Source organism: Squalius cephalus, assembly GCF_949319135.1.
Source record: "Squalius cephalus genome assembly, chromosome: 3".
NCBI lineage: Eukaryota > Metazoa > Chordata > Actinopteri > Cypriniformes > Leuciscidae > Squalius > Squalius cephalus.
This window is the reverse complement of record NC_137124.1, coordinates 53,712,923-53,733,240: the sequence shown is the minus strand read 5'-3', so window position 1 is coordinate 53,733,240 and position 20,318 is coordinate 53,712,923. Positions and strand designations below refer to the sequence as shown.

Below are 20,318 nucleotides of genomic sequence, written 5' to 3'. Positions count from 1 at the left end.
GCCCATAGTTGCCCATAAATAGTCCGTGAAACGCCCACAAGTTAATATTCATCGATTGCGAAATCATGGCAAACACAGAGAGGAAAACCAAGAAACATAACTTCACTCAACTAAGAGCGCAAGATCAGCCATTGTGCGTCATTACGCATTGTGATGGTATCATGGCATTTTATTACCATCCATTTGATTGCATCTGACAAGCTACAGATGTGTTATGAGGATGAATTGCATGACATGCCAATATTACTGCAGAACATATTTCACTTTTCTTTTTGCAAATATGTGTTAATTTGCATTTCTGTTGTAATCTTCGTTTGATTTTGTTTGTTTTGCACTGCAGATTGATCAAACGGGTGTTCATGAAGGCTGTTAATTGTAAGACTTGCTTTGTGAAGTCTTCATGTTATTTATTAGAGGCAGTATTGCCATTTCTTTTACACAACGGTCTGTTTCACACACCTTCACTTGTTTCTTCCATCTGCCGACGGTGTCGCCATTTCTCATTTCACCCGGTTTTGTGCGTACGCCTGGGTCAGAGTTTGCGTGAAGGACCGCACATTTTCCCGCCAAGTTTGCTTTTTATAAATACCAATTATTGCGTAGAGAGCGGCGTACGCCTTCTTTTGTGCGTACGCAACATTTATAAATGAGGCCCCTGATTTCACAGACAGGGTTTAGATTAAGCCAGGATTAGGTCTTAGTTAAATTATGACATTTAAGTAGCTTTTTTAACCGTGCCTTATAAAAAAAACATTACTGGTGTGCATCCTGAGACAAAACAATGACAACAACATATTTTAAGATATGTCAGTACAAGCTGCTAACAGCTCAAACATGCATTTTAGTCTGGGACTAGCTTAAGCCTTGTCTGTGAAACCGGAGGATAGATAATTGGTGTACGTCTGACAGGGCAGGAAAGTTTGTTTTTTCTGAGGTGAGAGACTTTTATTTCGTAATAATCTACAAAAAATAATGTTAATAATGTGAATGACATAGCCTGACAAAATCTAATTTGACAGCAGATACTGAATCAGGACTACACGTTTTACTTAAACTACGTCTGACAGAAGAGTCAACAGCGTTCACGCACGTCTTTCAAAATTAAAGACTCGCATCAGAAAAACATTTAGAATCACATTTGTTGTTGTTGTTTCTTTGACTGCACACTGATGTAACTACAAATGTCTGTGGAACATATTCATGATTAATGTGATGAACTACACCTCTGCTATGACACTTCATATATGGGCATGTGATCTACCAGCGTCAGCTGTGCCACTTCACTGCCATTCACAAGAAGAAGAAAAGAATCAAACAATATAACAAGCAAACGTAATACTACAAACTTAATGCTGCAACATATCACAGAGCATGTACATTCGATGACCAATCATTCGACAGCTGCTTCATACTGATGAGATATGATCCAACATTAATATGGACGTGTGTAGCTTTAGATGGGGAAAAAATAAAACAAATAAAACAAAAGATTAACAAACCGTTTCGATGTGAAGTGGCAGCAACCAGTGTTGCCAAGTCTGCTTATTATTAGTGATTTGGGGCTTGTTTTTTTATTATTATTCTTTTTTCAAGAAGTCACTAAAAATTGCTGAAAATAAAGTGACTAAATTTATGTCTTAAGAGTTTTGAGGACAATAAATTCACCATTTTTAATCCAGTGCATTTGTCACGATGAGATGGTCGCTTGGTTCTGAAATACCTTGCATTATGGTGTTGGAGGACTTTTTTGAAAGGAACAAAAACAATGTTTTTGGCAGAACATAGAAAACTAAAACACACTTCCTTTCAAAGGGGTGTGTATGGATTCCCTACACTCTTAAACATGTTTATATATATATATATATATATATATATATATATATATATATATATATATATATGGTTACACATAGAATATCCATGGAATCCACCACAAGAGGTTTTACACACAAAGAAAAAAAGGCTTTTTCTTTCAATAGTGTAGACTATGTTATGTGTGTATGCCACAAACTTCCCCCACAAACCAGGGGTTGCTTATTTGGGGCTTTTTTTTTTTTTTCTCAGATCAGTTCACTTATTTTCTAGCAAAACCTGGCAACACTAGCAGCAACTATTAAACAAGACCAATAGGTGTCAGAATAAATCCAAAACCAATGGTCCCATTTAGAAGAATAAGAGATAAATATAACCAAAAACGTACTGCACATTTAAATATCCAAATACTTTTGAATAGTTTTCTTATTGATTTAGTTGATAGCTAGGCCTAATACAATTATGGTGAAAGAGCTCAAGTTGATCTTATTTTATCACCAGCAATGTGATCCAATTTTAATGTGGCACAAGAGAAGGAATGTAACTCAATAACATGTTATCATGCTGCCTTTGATCAATAGCACCATTGACCTGATAGCAAATGTACCAAAAGGGCAAAGTTTAAAAATAAAAGCTACTGGCTTCTTTTCTCTTGAAGAAAGAAGATGGGCATCGGGCCACCAAAACACTACGCGCACTTAACAAGTTCACACAACGCCTGCGATCCTGCTGTCGGCCTCTGTTCTACTCATGGTAAGGTGCGTCTTTTATACTCAAAGCAAATAAACCATCAACACTATGCTGATACATATGAGCTTGATATAATTTCCCACTGAAAAGTGAGTCATGTGTACTAGAACCCTCCCCTTTATGATTCCCTCTACACTGATAAGAGAACAGCAAACACATAGACATTTGGCAAAATCTCAGCCTGTCTATCAGTCTAGCTCTGATGAGTCTTGGACATTAATTACTGTTTCCTCAGTAAATCAAAGCGCTCCACTTCAGTCCCGGATGCGGGCAACGTATGGCTGAACAATGATCTCTGGGAGACATCTATGCGATTCCAACATTTGAAGTCCATTTACAAGGAAGGGCAAAGTAATAGAGCACTATGATATGCTGAGGCTGAAGTGCTTACAAGCTCGGATGGACTCAAAAAGCCGCTGAGTGAAAGTCTAGTGAGCTTTACAGTGTGCTGTTGATTCTCAGATACAGGCCGAATCCAGACTTTACCATGAAGATCTCTGGGACTTCACTCGACCTGAGCGTAACCGACTATGGAATAACCCTGGACCCTACATTCACCATGCTAGAGTTTGACGGTCTTCGTGTTCTCCCTGTACAAACAGGTACGTCTAACCTTTGGTCTGCTGACTCATTACCCAGTTATTGACGCAAAATAACAGTGATGAATTCTGAAGACAAGTCTTGTTCTATGCTTGAAGACCCTGTTGAAAAGGCCATCTGTGCTAGTTAATGCTGGTTAGTGCTGGTGAACCAGCTTAACCATGTAAACCTGCATGGTCTCTCTAATGAATCAAGGAAGTCTAGCTGGTTTAGTTAGTTGGGTCCATGACAAAGTAAAGGAAATATCTTTAGAAAATTCTTTAGAAATGTATTATTTGTATTCCTGTTGGTTTTATATGGTCTTGAAAAACCTTTGTACCAATTTTAATGTATTTTGAATGACATTTTTCAAGGTAAAATGTATTTATTATATAAATATCATGGATTATTAATGAATATCATATCAATAAAGGTTTTGGCCATCACATGACATTTTCATACCTGAACTAATCTTGCCTTGACATGTTAAAAAGTTAAAATATTGTATTTATATTTTATTAAAAGGCGTATTGTCCTTGACATACAGTCATGAGGGTCTTCAATGGTTCTCTCTAGGATTCATCATTATAATATAAAAAATTAAAAAAACTAGAATATAATTATTTTAATGAGGCATTTTCTTCATTATGATATCAGGACATTTGCCCTGACATTCTTGAAAAAAAAAAATAATAATAATAATTGATAGATAAAAAAACATAAGTGCCCTGTCATTGACTTATCCTGGTGCACCATATCCCATTCTCGTGACCAGCTTCCAAAACACAATTTATCCTGTTGACCAGCAAAGTTGGCCTTTTCAGCAGGGGAGACTTGTTTGAATATGATTGATATTGCATTTGAGTTGCATATACACTACATGCACGGCTGACTTAAAACATAAACACAAAGATAAATGTTTAAAAGCGGTCTGTCAGCAGTTTGTATGCATGTCTGCTGCCAATGAACATGGAGAACTGTAATGCAAGCCAAGTAGAGCATGTGTTTAACCATTCTCATTTTTAAACTCTTCCATACTTGAGTGTTTAGGCCATTTGCTCACAGAGCAGGGCACTAAAAGTAACTTCACAATGACATTAGGCCCTATAGCATGAGATGCTGCTATTTCAATTACTAGCTGGCCATAAGAGGACTTTTCAAAAGCCTGTACACACACCACTTCAACCTGTTCCTGCTTTCCATTATAATCTCATTTTCTATAATCATTAGAAGCGCTGCTGATTCAGATATACTGGATCCATCTTACCAAAGCACACATGCGTGGGTGCCAGAAGCGTTGCAGACTCTTAATATAATATAACTGGCCTTTGAACCCAGAGGCGTTCTGTATGTTAGAGGATATTACCTCTCTGAGTGGGTTTAAAGTGCAGGTTATTATTTGCATACATTAGGCTTTATTCCTGCATCGCCTAAGTGAAGATGTGACGTTCACTGGCTTGGGATGCAAACTGGTGGCAATCAAATACAGAGCCCGATTTAATGCAACACATGAGGGAATTGAATTAAATTTTAGCTAACACTGCGAAATTACCTAGGAAATAGATGTAGACTGAGTCTTTTCACTGACCCGTTTAATTAAATGGAGTTTCTCTTTCGCAAAGTAATAAGTACAGACACTCTGACTCGGAGCGGATGACCCACTGGGTTATTGGACACATTTCCTCCGCTGATTAAAAATTGCAATCATTTACATCAGGTGTCTGTACAAGGGGACTGCCAATTATCTCAATCTCAGTCTCAAATGTAGAAAAAAAAAAAATGCAATATTGTTAACTACAACCAAAAATATAGTTATGAGGCTAAAGTTCAGATAAGTTCAGTGTTATTGTCACTATGAAAATCACACAGGTTTTATTTTTTTATCTCTTCTCTGATGATGTGTTTAATAGCACGAGTGCGGGACAACCTGTCGCTCACATGAGATCCACCAATAGCAAACCACAAGCATCCAATCATCCAATCAATTTCCCATGGACCCACACATTTTTTCATGTTCGAGAAGCAATTTATCTCAGATATATGTCACAATACAATACAATACGCAAGACAATCACAACTTTGGTTTCATCAACTTTAAGTAAAATTAAAATGAAATGTGCATATGTGACTGTACATCAATAATGAATATTTAATTTGCATAAATAAAGGTTAAAGACCCCTGCGTTACATGAAGAAATACACAGACAAGATTAATCTGTATAGATTTGCCTTTGAGTAAAGAGCTCTGTGATAATTACTGATTATACACAGACAAACTCAATTAGACGGTCAAATTTAGACCACTGGATCCATTCAGTTTTCCACTTCACAGAAATTGCTACAGAAAGCCTCCAACAACCAGATTCACTATTTTGCTGTTTAGCTGATAGAAAATGTGTGCAAAGTGTTTAAAAGTATTAAATATATTAAAGGGATATTTTTCCCCAGAATGAAAATTCTGTCATTAATTACTCTCCCTCATGTCGTTCCAAACCCTGTTCTAAAGACTGTTGTTCATCTTCGAAGCACAAATGAAGATCTTTTTGATGAAATCTGAGAGTTTTCTGTCCCTCCGTTGACAGCTGCGCAACTACCACTTCAAAAAGTTCATGAAGAGATTGTAAAACTAATCCATGTGAATGGAGTTCAGTCCACATTTTCTGAAGAGACTCAGTCGCTTACAATGAACAGCTTTAATTCAGATTTAATTGAACTTTTATTCACATATAAACATTGATCAGCGAACATAAGCAGAAGCTCAACTGAACCTGCTTGACGCTTGAGAACAAACCTCATTGGTTCTTGCTGAAGCTCAAACGTGCTGCGTAACACGAGAACAAACCTCATTGGTTCTCGCGTGTCAAGCGAACATGCTTGAGCTTCGTTTATGACAACAGATGTGTGACTTGATGAATGTTTATATGTAAATAAAAGCCAATCTGTTCATCATATAAAGCGATGGCATCTCTTCAGAAATTTTGGACTATTCATATGGATTAGTTTTACGATCTCTTTATGAACTTTTTGAAGCGTCAAAGTGGTAGTTGTGTAGCTGTCAATGGAGGGACAGAAAGATCTCAATTTCATCAAAAAGATCTTCATTTGTGTTCCGAAGATGAACGAAAGTATACGGGTTTGAAAAGATATGAGGGTGAGTATGACAGAATTGTCATTTTTGGGTGAACTATCTGGAGTAATAATGCAGAAAATTCAGCTTTACCATCACATTTTTGAATATAGGCCTATTAAAGTAGAAAACAGTTATTTTAAATTGCTATAGCCTAATGTTTCACAATATTACTGTTTTTTTGTTTGTTTTTTCTCAAACAAATGCAGCCTCGGTAAGCTTCGACTTCTTTCAAAAAAATTACAGAACCCAAACTTTTGAACAGTACTTTAAATGTAGTTAAGCTGATATTTCATACATCAAAATCTGTTTTCTCCACTCTTTTTCCAACGAAGATCCACTAATACCAGGCCATGCACCTCCATCAGTCGCAGTGCCTGCGCCGCAGCAGAGCAGCATGAATCTCTGTGCGATCTGTGCAGACAGAGCTACAGGAAAACATTATGGTGCTTCCAGCTGTGATGGCTGCAAGGGCTTCTTTAGAAGGAGTGTCCGCAAGAACCATGCCTACACATGCAGGTGAGAATTCACCTTCAGATTCATAACTGTCCGCTTTACACACTTACCATTCATTTTTAATTCATCTCTAAACCTGCTAGTGTAGTAACCAATAGAAGGGTTTGAAAATCCACTTTTGAGATGAATTAAGATTTCAGATACTGTTTGTTATCTGTTACTTATTGAGACCACAATGAAAGCCAGCCAGTGTGGATCACATAGACATTGGCTGTGACCCAGGCCTTCACTGAATTTAAAGGGGTGGTTGAATATGATTTCACTTTTCTAACTCAAGTTAGTGTGTAATGTTGCTGTTTGAGCATAAACAACATCTGCAAAGTTACAATGCTCAAAGTTCAAAACAAAGGGAGATATTTTATTTTAAAGAAATTGCTTTTTAAGGACTACAACAAACGGCTGGTAGGGACTACACGACCGGGTGACATCATGAACCCTAAAATTTACATAAACCCCGCCCCCGGAAACGCAATTTGTAGATTATCAAGACAGAATATGCTAATCAATGACTAGAAAATAACTACACATAAGCTACATAAATTCACCAACTAACCATTCAGAAATGTTGTCTACATGTTGTCACTTCTTCTTGAGACTCTCCATCTTTCTGACTTCGGTTTGAACATAAAAGGCTAAAAGTTTTTGAAATTTTCACTGCATGTCTGTGTGAGGTAAAAGGACACAAGCTGTTGTAGCTCCGCCCTCTGTGCCGGGAGCAGCAGCTCATTTGCATTTATAGAGACAGACACAAAAACAGTGTGTTTTTGCTCACCCTCAAAAAGGGACAACTTTAACATGCTATATCTGTGGGGTATTTTGAGCTAAAACTTCACACACACTCTCTGGGGACATCAAAGAATTATTTTACATCTTGTGAAAAGGGCATTATACCACCCCACTAAAGGTACACTATGGCCCTTTTTGAAGTTAAAAAAAAAATGCATGTATTTTGAAAAAGAATGTTGTTTTGGTTGTGCTTCGGCTCTGCGTGACTGTGCGGATGAATATGGTTATCCTACTGCTCATTATTATTAAATGTTTACAAGTCCTAGGTTTATGGAAAGGATCTCAAGCTGACTAGCTGAAGATGTTACTGTACCATTAATAAACAACAAGGTACTTAAAAAAATACCAGTAACCTAGAATCATAATGATATGGCCCTTCACAATGATGCTTTACAACAAACACTGTTTGAGAAAATGCCGTACTAACCTGTCGAGTAATAGAAATGTCATCTCCTCGTCGCTTTTACAACATTTCAAATCCCTCAGTTCTCGCCGAGCCATTGCGCCGACTGTTGATTGATTCTCGTTTTATTTCGAGCTCTGTCGCGTTCTCTCTTTGCCAGCAGACTCTCCCCTGTTCGGCGTTTGTTTAAAACAGGTGATCTCCCGAAGGTTTAAGAATTAGCGTGCTTCATGTCAACCTTCTCGCTGGTTGTGACAACTATGCAACTCCCACACCATACAAGCGTCAAAGTAGCCTGAGCAACTTCTTTCTGACGAGACACACACGCGAATGACGCATGTACGCAAAATAAACACTTATAATAGGCTTAATGAATCAGAAAACACGATTAAAAAATGACTGATGATGTATTGACTCCTTATTTAAATGTTGTTAATTTTGAACAAAAATGTTACGTTGTAGGCTACCTTTATAAGGAAAAGAATTCATAATTTAAGAAAGCAGAATTAAAATCAACCAATAAAAATATTAATAGCATTTTCTCCTTCACAAAATATAATTTACAATAATACAGATTATACATAATATAGGCTATGCATTAAATTAATGTTGAAATACAACCAATACAAATGGGGGTAACACTTACAATAAGGTTTCATTTGTTATTTTTTGTTAACTCCATTAGTAAACATGTACTGAACAATCCTTCAACAACATATATTACTATTAGTTTATTTTAACTTAAACATGTGCTAATATATTTTTAATATAAAAAATAAAAAAAACTGTGGCCCAGTTTCACAGACAGGGCTTAGATTAAGTTTCCAGGATTAGGCCTTAGGTCAATTTTTTGGACATTTAAGTAGCTTTTATAAACATTTCTTAGAAACATTACTGTTGTGCATCTTGAGACCAAACAATACTTGTAATATTGTAATATTTACAATTGTAATACAATTACTTGTAATACTTTAATATTTTAAGATGTGTCAGTGCAAGTTGCTTTCAGTTAAAACAGCTCAATAATGCATTTTAGTCTGAGACTATCTTAAGTCTCATCTGTGAAACCGGGTGGATAATTTGTTAATATTAGTTACTGTGCACTACATGTACAAATGATCAATTGTATTTTTAACATTAACAAAGATTAATAAATTATTATTTTTTGTAAATACATTGCTCTCTGTTTAGCTCACAAATAAGACCTTGTTTTAACGTTACTGAAGTGTATATTATATACAATTTCTCTATATATGCAATCCTATACAACAGAAGTTGATGTCAGAGCTTATAACACAAATGTAATTTCACAGCTCCACAGGAGTTGACTGACACATATTGTCTATGTCTTATATTAAAAAAACACCTTCATCAGAAGCTGGAAGAGCATGACCTGAAGTGTTTCATTGGATCTCTTCAAATGTGAGAATTATAGTAGCCTATGTATTTCTGTCTTTCTTTGTTTGAAGGTTCAGCAGGCAGTGTGTGGTGGACAAAGACAAAAGAAACCAATGTCGATATTGCAGACTTCGAAAGTGTTTCAGAGCCGGCATGAGGAAAGAAGGTAAAAGTATGAGAAAAGTCAATTTCATTTTAGTTTATGATGCAGAGTTTAAAGGCTTTCTTCAAGGTCACAGATCTGGACTAGGCCTACATATAAACTAATTGAGTTTTTGGACTTATCCCAATACTTATGAATGTCTGCATACCTCTGTGAATTCAAGATATTGAACTATTGGGTGAGCTCAAACTATTACAATAAGGCAATTCCCAAAACCATCATATAAATTTTAATATACTGTCAAGGTGAAAAGCAAAGAAACAATATAAAAGTATCTGGGCCACTGATTAAAATCTTTAGAAATGTATTGGTCTGCTCCATGCATGAGCCTAAGACATCTTGTTAAAGTTTCACAGTGATGGCTAATGTCCTTTGTCCTTTCCATTTATTGGAATAGAGAATGTACTGTCCGAAGGATGAAGCTGCATCCATTTAAAAAAAAAAGTAACACAGCTCCAGAGATACAGTAACATTGAGTGATCTACCTGATGGTATCTGAAAAGATCTAATAAATAGTACTTACTACTCTTTTTGTTTTGGGCAGGACTGTTCTTCAGATTAATATTGAAAAAAGGTATATAGTTAACTGTATAAACACAATACCTGCCCTTGTAAAAAGCCCTTGTCTCATAGTTTTAAAAAAAGTAATTATTACAGAAATCACATACTTTAAAATAATATATTTAAGTACAATCTGAATGTAATGTTTTCATACACTCAATTGCATGTTAAGTGCAATAAAATGAAATGTATTCAATTATATTAATTGCAGTTTAATAATATTAAATGCAAAGTTCTTTTCCGGTGTTACACTGTGACAGTATCTGTTTTCTATAAGGAAACACTGGTAAATTGCTATCATCATTTTTCACTGGTCTCTTAGCTGTTCAGAATGAGCGCGACCGTATCAGCTGTCGTAGAGAAGGCCAAGCCATGGGCACTCTCACCATTGATGTGCTGATGCAGGCAGAGGCTTTCACTCAGGTGAGCTTTCTGATCAACTTACTTTCAAAACATTCACATTTGTGAACAATATTCCTTTCTTTCAAAACACACTTTAATACCTTACAATACCTTATATGTATTGAATAAAATGATAAAACCTAACCACTATTTAAGTGAGACAACGATTAGGAGGCCTCAACAACATTTCAAGGTGACCCCATGACTTAAAATGGACAAAACAAGCATGAAAATAAGCTAAAACTTCTAAAAATCACTTCTCAACAACTGTCTTGATGTAACATTGGTTAAAAAGAGTATGAACACTGAAGACCATTCATCTCCTAAACCATCTGGAAATCTGAAGTTTAATTATTTAAATTTTTTAATTCATTTAATTTTAATTTACAGAAACGAGGAGTGTTCACAGATTAAAATAAGATTTGAAAACAAAACTAGAACTAGAGTGCCTGAGTTGAGGCAACTAGAGTTGAGTCAAAGGCCCTGTTTACACCTGGTATTAAGATGTGTTTTGGTCGATCGGATCACAAGTAGATGAAAAGACACATACCTGGTGTTTTAATCCGTCTCTTTTGTCCACTTTCAACCACTTCTGTCCTGATTTCTTCGAGGGGAGGGTCTATGTGCGTGCGGGTATGGGCTTTTTCAGATCTTTCGATCTAATGGACGAAATAAGCTCACGTAATTTACATATGAACACGACCAGAGACAACAGAAAAACACACGGAGAGCAGCAGCTTTCGTTTCTGCTCTGACAGCCGTAAGACCACACTGAACGCTGTGTAATCAGGAATGGTGAGAGAACATTGTGTTTGATACGTTTTCCATCTTCAAACCAAACCAACAAAGTTTAAATCCCATCTGGCTAGAGCGCTTCCCATAAGGTTTATGCATTAGGTCAGTAGGTGGAGAGTAGACGGTCTTTTGTGGCTATTTAACACATTCGACCACATGTCTACACTACAATAGCAATTCGGTTGAATGCGTTTTCCACTACCTCTGGAAGAGGTCGAAAGTGGACAAGCTCAAAACGTTTTAGACCCCGTTTACACCTGTATTTATTTATCGTCCACTTGTGATCCGATCGACCAAAACGCATCTTAATACCAGGTGTATACCGGGCCAAAAAGGTTGAGAACCACTTATTTACCTCATACATTTTGCTTCTTGAGTTGTTTCAGCTTCAGTTTATGGTTTTATCCACTAACTGTACTTATTCTGCTGTCTACAGAACCCCTCCCAGAATCTCATGAGGGACATCGACAGCAAGAAGATCGCCTGCGTGGGTGATGTGTGTGAGTCCATGAAACAGCAGCTCCTCCTCCTAGTGGAGTGGGCCAAGCGTATCCCTGAATTCTGTGAGCTATCGGTGGATGACAGGGTAGGCCTGTTCCCAACTGTGTTTGTTTGATCATGAGCTATCACTTCTTGTATATGGCAGGCACCAAGTGTCTTGTATGTTGACGTGTGTGTGCAGGTGGCGCTGTTGAGGGCTCACTCTGCAGAGCACCTCATCTTAGGGGTGGCACGACGTTCACTTCCCTACAATGACATCATCCTGCTGGGTGAGTGAGTGAGTGAGTGAGTGTGTGTGTGTGTGTGTGTGTGTGTGTGTGTGTGTGTGTGTGTGTGTGTTTTTTAAGTGTTTTTTGCTAGTTTCAGCCTGATGCAGTTATCATTTTCACATCCTGTGCCGTTGTTTAAATAGCAAATGTATTTGCACCCATCAGTGCACCCATTGATGTGCTGGTCTGAAAACGAGGTGTGATCGGGCGCATTGTTGGCGCATTGCTATTTTGAGGCAACTGAAATAGACTGTGCAATTGACCAACAAAATCCTGGTCTAAAGTCAATGGCACAGTATTTTTTGGGTATTTAAAGGGCGCGTTAGTAATGTGCGCCTATATAGGCGGGTCCACAACGCGTACTCTCTGCTTATCACACACACAGGGAGGTACAGCAGCATATAAACATGCCAAACATTAAAAATAAAAGTATTACAATGTAAAAGATTAATATTGTGTGCATAAAGATATGGTGGAATCCGGCTTGTCCTGTAGATGGTCTGCTCGCGCGCTTTAACCTCGCACACAAGCAGATCCATTTCCTCGCTAGAGAATCGTTCAGTTTTTCCACTTGCATTCTGCCATGTAAATTGCGAATCCGACAAGGCGCGAGCGCAACTGGCTTTTAAAGGGAATTGGAGATGAGACTCTGATTGGTTTATTGCATGTTACACCCAAAACACACTCATTACTCATTAAGAGAATAGGGAAAACCATTTTTCCCGTCGTTAAACTATCAAAAGTGGATTTGGACATACCCTAAGTGCACTTGCGCCGTGCGCTTTATACCATACGCTTAGATCGTTAAAATAGGGCCCTGTGTGTGTGTGTGTGTGTGTGTGTGTGTGTGTGTGTGTGTGTGTGTGTGTGTGTGTGTGTGTGTGTGTGTGTGTGTGTGTGTGTGTGTGTGTGTGTGTGTGTGGTCACTTGTAAATGTGCCATTCATATTGTGTATATTGGGAAAAGGGTTAGAAATAATTGATCAAGTTATAATCAACACATTTTCAGTACCAGAACTATTTCTGAAATATACACCTATGTGCTTTAATGACAACATAGGAATATACATTTTTTAAAAGGTACAGAGCTCACAAGGTAATGCATTTGAATGACCCAAAAATGGCTACCTTGTACATGAGCATGATTTGTCATTATACTGTGTTTGTACAGGAAACGACTTCATCATACCTTTTAGAGGCACCGAGCAGGAGATGTCCAAGGTAGCAGCTCGTATCTTGGAAGAGCTGGTGAGACCTCTGAAAGAGCTGAACATCACAGACACAGAATTTGTCTGTCTCAAAACCATTGTCTTCTTCGCCCCAGGTTAGTCAGGGATCATCGCTTTGTTCCCAGTCAAACACACTGTCTGTGCCAGGAGCTTCTGTGCTTGTTCCTGGCACTGATTTGTTGTACTGACGTCTTTGGTTTCATGATGTTTTATGAGAATCTATTAATATCTGGGACATGCTGGTGTGGATTGTTGAGTTCTAGACTTTCCTGCCTGGAGGTCTGATTATAACAGTGGAGCCAGGTTGGTCAGTAAGAATTGCTTTGTTTAATTTACTTTGGTTTGAGCAGAGGTTGCCAATTTTTTATCTTCATGTGTTTAACATAAAAATCTAAAAACCTGATTTTTTAAAGTCACCCTGTAGTCAATCTTTTTACCCCTTAAAACTCATCTTTGATCACCAAAATGACATATTTAAGCATTTTTTCCTTGAAAACAAAATTCCTTTGTGCCTTAAAATAGCTTTAATGTAACTCTACACCCTTGCCTCATTTAGCATACGCGGTTCTATGAATATGCAAATTTGCCCCGCCTCCACTCACTCACACCAGCTCAGAGATCCACTCGTTGAAGTTGATGTGATTGGTTACAAGGTAGTTTGTGACGTCAGAAACACCAGCGATTTCAAACCGCATTTTTTGTCTTTTTTTCACTGCAGTTTTAAGGAGAAAATATTTAGCAATGGTATTGACTTATGACTTTGCACATGGTCTGTCTTAAACCATATTAAAAACACCATATAGGCATATAAACAACATTAAAAACTTGATTTTCACCACAGGGGGACTTTAAAGATATACTGTATTACAGGTATTTTCTCTTCTTTTTCTGGTCACACTTTATATTAGGTGTCTTTACTCTGTACTTAAAAAATAAATTTAGATACAGTGAACTTATTGTGTTCTTGTTGTATTGCAAAACACTTGTGCTGCTATTGAGGTGGGATACAGGTAAGGTTAGCGGTGGTATGGGTAGGTTTAAGAGTGAGTTATTGGGTAAGGGAAGGGTCAATAGTGTAATTATAGATTTACATACAGTAGATTATAGATGTAATTATGTGCAGGTATTTTTAAATATAAGCACAATGTAAAAACATGTACACAATAAGTGCACTGTACCAAATGATTAATTTAATTGTTAGTACATAGTAGTTAAAGACACAATATAAAGTGGGGCCTGTTTTCCTTTCTCTACTCAAAAGTATTTTAAACAAAACACATTTTCTTTAAAAAATTTAATAGGGTGTCTGTTTGCACTAAATGCAAATATCCAGCAACAGCTATTTACACTAGCTCTGCCCACCATTAGCATCCATTTATGGGTTAGGGTTAATAAATATAATCATATTCACTGAATATGTTGTTATTGCATACTCTTTTGCAATGTACTACAATATGCTGAGTTGCAAATAGTATTTGCTACTGTATATAAATAGAATATTTACACTTAGTGCAAAGAAAATACTGCTATTTTGAACGATGTAAAGTTTTTGTGCCAATATTTTGAGAACATTATTAAAGACCAGATAACTCTGAACGGATGTTCTATTAGCATCACTGGAAGAACATTTGTTCATAACTTTGAGAGAACCTTGCCAGATCGTTCTGAGCACATTCCCTGTTAGCTAGGAAACAACTGCATAAAAGAGTTGGACAGAATTCAGAACAGAAGTTTTGGCTTCCTTTCAATTCATGAGTTGGAATGCATGATTTCCCCACCTTAAACCAGTTCCAGCCATTTGTCCAAAGACTTTAACAATTTGTCTGAGTTTGTTGCTCATAACAAAAGACATTTTCACAGAAATACCAACACTGCACATAAAAAAATCTGTCATCCATTCCATGCTCTAAACATTTTGTTTAACACAAAACATCTCTCAATGAGCTTTGTTTTGCAACCGATCTGTGTTTCAGATTGCCCTGGACTGCAGTGCGCTCAGGCAGTGCGCCGACTGCGATTCCAGGCCCAGGTGCTGCTGGATGAGTCCACTAGTGAGCAGCGAGGGCGGTTTGGGGAGCTGTTGTTGTTGCTGACCACACTTCAGAGCGTGGCCTGGCAGATGGTGGAGCAGCTGCAGCTCATGCGTCTCTTGGGCAAAGCCAATGTGGACAGCCTGTTGATGGAGATGCTCCTGGGAGAAGAAGCAACCAGAGGACCTGAAGCACTGCCGGCCTCAGGTACAAAACCAATGGGCTTTGTCCCGAAGGAAAGAACAATCATAAGTGAGATCTCTTTAATATCTAAATTATATCTTCTAGCCAGCAGTGAGAATAAATGGAGAGCAAATTAAGACACTTGCTGAAGTCTCAAGCGTCCCAGATCTTTCTCCTGACAAAAGTACACCAGGAATCTCAGATTTGTCTCCATTGAGAGAGTTCCATTAATGTCGCAGACACTGGTCAGATTATCGTGAGATCAAAGACTGCAGTTACAAATCGAAGATCTCATTTCTCATCAAATTCTTGTGCTTAATTGTATTGAATGCACTTGTAGTGTACTTCAAATCTTAAATGTCTATTTTTTCAAACTTATTGTACTTGCATATAATATAATATTAATGAAATAAAAAGCCATTTAAGTGTAGCCTACTTAGAGTAGACCTGCCTGACTGTTTCTTAACACACTTAAGTGCACTTTTAAGTGCATTTTTTAATTTGACCAGCAGACTAAAGCACATTTAAAGTACTGAGTTATTCAATAGTACATTTAAAGTTAATATATTTAAAATGTTCTAAGTTCATGATTGCATATGTGTAAATACAAATATATTTAAAAAGTCACATACAAGTTTCAATGGAAATGACATTCAAGTATATTTTAGTTTACTATAAATACATTCCACATTTCTAAGACAATAGAATTATGAAGCTAATTGCATTTAATATAAATTGAAACTACTATAATACATGTTCATTTGATTGCAATTAACATGCAATTAAGTGTCCGAAAACTTTAGCCTGTTCACACTTAAATATATTCATTTAAGAATATGTATTATTTCCATATTAAGTACTCTTTTTGAAAATATGCCACTTCTAGCTCTATACTCATATTCTATGTCAGAAATGGTCCTAAACCTAAATGTTTATTTCTCCCATGGAATTTTAGGAGAAACATCTGAGACAAAGTTCAATCAAAAGTCTAAGATATCTGAGAATTTCATAAACTCTCCTCTAGTCTAGGGTTGCCATACTGCTGATTTGGGATCTGTATATAATCTCTTGGATTTAGGTGAGCAGAGCTGGTCCTGAGACATTATGGAGAGAGTTACTGTAAACTTTTTCCAGCATAAACTTCATTGAACTCAGAGCTGGTTAAGATTCCATAGGAGATCTCAATCCAGAGTCCATCTGTCTCAGTCTAAGCTCTCGAGCTAAAGATAAGACTCACCATTAGCACTCTGAGGGAGTTGAGGCTCTTTCTGACTTACCTGCAGTTAAAGTATGAATGTGTTGGAAATGGAATAAAACAGTAACTTTTCTGTCTTTCTGTAGAGTCGAATCCTGAGCCACTCATATTCAGCACAGCTACAGAGTCTGTCCTCTCCAGAGGAATACTGACGGAGCATATCCCAATGCATAACTTCACATCGGTGATCCTTCCTGTACCCTCTTGTGAGTATTGCAAGCTCGAGTAGTCCAGCTGTCAATCTTATACAGTTTAAAGGGATAGTTCACCCTAAAATCTAAATTCTGAGATCATTTAGCATCTCAGCATCATGTCATTCCAAACCTGGATGGATTTGTGTACCTCTGGAACACAAAAGAACATAATTTGCACAATGTCCATGCTGCACTTTTCCATACAATTACAGCAGTGATCAGGTGCTGCTTACTGTAAAAAAATAAAATAATAATAATAATATATATATATATATATATATATAATTTCTTTCTACTTTGAAAATTCATGTTTAATTCAATGTGTTTCAAGCTGGGGTTTATATATATATATATATATATATAATTGTGAAATTCACAAAGTTAGATTTATTTACTATATTTGCCAATATATGGGGCCAGTATCCTGTTAATATGAAGGAATTATCCATATGGACTTTTTATAGGCATTTTAGCTGTATTTTGATTGTGTTTTAGTTAAAGCAGAGGTCACCAAACTCTGTCCGGCAGGGCCGCTAAACTCTGCAGGACAGCGGCCCTCCAGGACCGAGTTTGAGGAACCCTGAGTTAAAGGAAATGTCTGTAAATCTAATGGATAATGTCATAGCGGAAAATTACCAGTTCAGGGCCTAAAAAAAAAAAGACTAACTTTTTTTTGCCAAGCACATTTACCGGCCATAAATATTTTTTACCAGTTTTGTTTTTGAAAAAACAGGCAGCATAACACCAAAAGATTCTCCAAAATATATAATACCTCTATTCCAATTACCATATCACAGCTAAACCTACTAGCCTAACTAATATATAATTTAAAGACAAGTGAACAGTAATACAATAACAGAAAATCGAGTTAATAAGTAAATACAATAGAATACAAATGAAATGCAGTGCTTTACACTTTTTTCTGTACTGTAGTAAGTACTGTCGGTCTAACAGTAGTTTTCAGGTATATTTCTGTATACAGAAATTAAATAAAGAAATAAAATGTAAAATAATACTGCATATGTCTGGAAGTAGAGGCGGATTCAGTAACGAGTTAAAAGACTGTGTATTGAACAATAACAACAGTGGTGAATGAATGGATCAGAATCCGAGGAGATGGCAGGTAACAGAGGCACGTAACACAGGCACAAGGCAGCGCAGGGACGCAATGGGCAAAACCGATCCTCCGTGGGTCACCGCAGGAACGAGCAGGCAGCCAGGGACACAACTCCAAACAGGAAAACAGGGGACCGGGACCAGGACTCGACCACAAGAGAAACCAAACAATCTGACAACACAGGACGGAATACACAGATATTAAAAAGCTGAGCTGACGAGCCGCAGCTGGCGCTAATGAGCTGATCAGCACAATCAGCAGACACACCCACAAGGACACACACACACACACACACACACACAGGGAGAGAGAATGAGTCAATGAATCCATGAACCATGACAGCAAAGTCTTCACTGTATAAATGAAACAATATACAATATCTTTCACATACATTTTAGGCCTTGTACCTTTTCCATTTTTCTACTGATTTTTTCTTACAGTGCATAAACATAGTGAATATGACTTGTGAGCAACATTACAAGTATTTTGAAGTCATTCTGTATAATAGCTCTGTGCGATCACAGAATCTTTGTTTTCAGATAAGTATACTTGAACAGGTGGAATCTGGCACTGTATAATTTCCCATAAATAAATCTAGTCTCTGGTCAAAATAAGTGATGGAATGCTGATTTATAGGCATCTTCTTATTAGTTATTCACTTTAATTCAGTTCAAGTTTATTTGTATAGTGTTTTTCACAATACATATAGTTTTTAAATCAGCTTCACAGAAAATGCATGTTTTAATGTTACTTCATTACATATAAATTGCATTATTAATGTGACTTTTGTCTGCAGCAGGTCTGTCTGAAGATCCCCTGATACCCACACACACTGGACCTGAGGTCTTCACACATGGACAAGCAGCAGACATGCCAACTGTACACACATGCCTTTAACCACATGTATAAAGGTTATCCAGACATGACTAACTTTATACACTTAAAGGGATAGTTCACCAAAAATGAAAATTCTGTCATCATTTACTCTCCCTCAAGTTGTTCCAAATCTGTATGAGTTTCTTTCTTCTGCTGAACACAAAATAAGATATGTTGAAAAATATGGGTAACCAAACTATGGAAGTCAATCGGGACCAGAAACTGTAAATGATGACAAAATTAAAATTTTTGGGTGAACCATCCCTTTAAGACCTTCACCTCTGACACACATGTGCATTGCACACAGAAACTAAAATTGGGGACGAGGAGTCATTGTATTTTACATATAACGAGAACTGCTTAATAATTGTGTTAAAATCTAACAGTGTTAACTTTTTAATGTGAGTGAAAAATTAACAGACAATAAAAAGCCTCCAAGCTGTATTTTGTATTGAGATCACTGGTAAATGATTGTCTAATTTATTGGAAGGTGACATGGCAGGGCGCGTACATAAACATTACAATTCAACAACTCTCATGGGTTCATGGTTCAATCAGATACCAGATGTCAAACACATGAGAGTTGGTCTGTGTGGTTGGTTTCCACTTCAAAATATCACTTTTTTTCTAGACCTAAACATCTATGTTGTGTTATAATATCATGTACATGTCTCTCATTTGTTTTAAAAATTAGCAGAAAAAAAAGTTTTGCACTTTTGCTTAGACTTACGTTTAGTGAATATCAGTGACTATTTTTATCATATAATTTACTATTTGAAGTAATGACACTGAATTGAAATTTGAATTTACATTGTTAAACTGGAACTAAAAGGACGAAGTTAGAAAAACAGCAAGCTTAAAAATATCCAACTTAAAAATATTCACCAGAGGGCGCCAAATGCTTACTATTTTCAAAAGCTTTTCCCATGACAGGAAGGGTGATTGTTATGCTTTCATGTTTTATTTTTAAAATTGTATTATTTATTTTTTTCCACAAATATACAATTAAATCAAGTATTCGCAATTTAACAAATTATGAATTGAGTTTAACCCATACAAAAAAAAAAAAACTTTACTTACAAAAACTGTACAATGTATGTGAATACATTTAAGTAGTTTTAGATAAGTAATTTCAGATCATCACAGAGAAGGTGCCTTTTACCATAATTTTTACCATCACTCCACTTCTTGAATTGCCTGTGTATGAAGTTACGGGTTATTTAAGAGCAAATCTCTGGATTTCTCCATTCCTCAGTAGGTTAGAAACAAGTTAAAGTTGTGTTGGTCAGGATTTCAGGTGGGATAATCTGACTCATCAGCAGCAGAGGGGCTTAGTGGGCGGCTATACATCAATAAAGAGATGGAACAAGAAA

The 20,318-nt window shown here is 36.8% G+C and overlaps 1 protein-coding gene across 8 annotated transcripts; it reads left to right on the top strand.

Moving 5' to 3' along the window:
- Window positions 1-2,336: 2,336 nt before the first annotated feature.
- Window positions 2,337-20,002, top strand: hnf4b (hepatic nuclear factor 4, beta). Of its 8 annotated transcripts, none has more exons than XM_079866253.1 (12): window positions 2,431-2,565; window positions 3,025-3,164; window positions 6,604-6,787; window positions 9,443-9,537; window positions 10,418-10,518; window positions 11,729-11,878; window positions 11,975-12,062; window positions 13,233-13,385; window positions 15,264-15,527; window positions 16,845-16,964; window positions 18,866-18,972; window positions 19,217-19,996. In XM_079866253.1, exons 2-11 carry the CDS (start codon window positions 3,050-3,052, stop codon window positions 18,964-18,966), a joined length of 1,371 nt encoding a protein of 456 aa, XP_079722379.1. In that variant the 5' UTR covers window positions 2,431-2,565; window positions 3,025-3,049; the 3' UTR covers window positions 18,967-18,972; window positions 19,217-19,996. The 8 variants fall into 8 exon arrangements, with proteins under 8 accessions (XP_079722380.1, XP_079722379.1, XP_079722374.1 ...); XM_079866248.1 differs by having other exon boundaries at window positions 2,431-2,570; XM_079866252.1 differs by having other exon boundaries at window positions 2,432-2,570; window positions 2,798-3,164.
- Window positions 20,003-20,318: the final 316 nt, after the last annotated feature.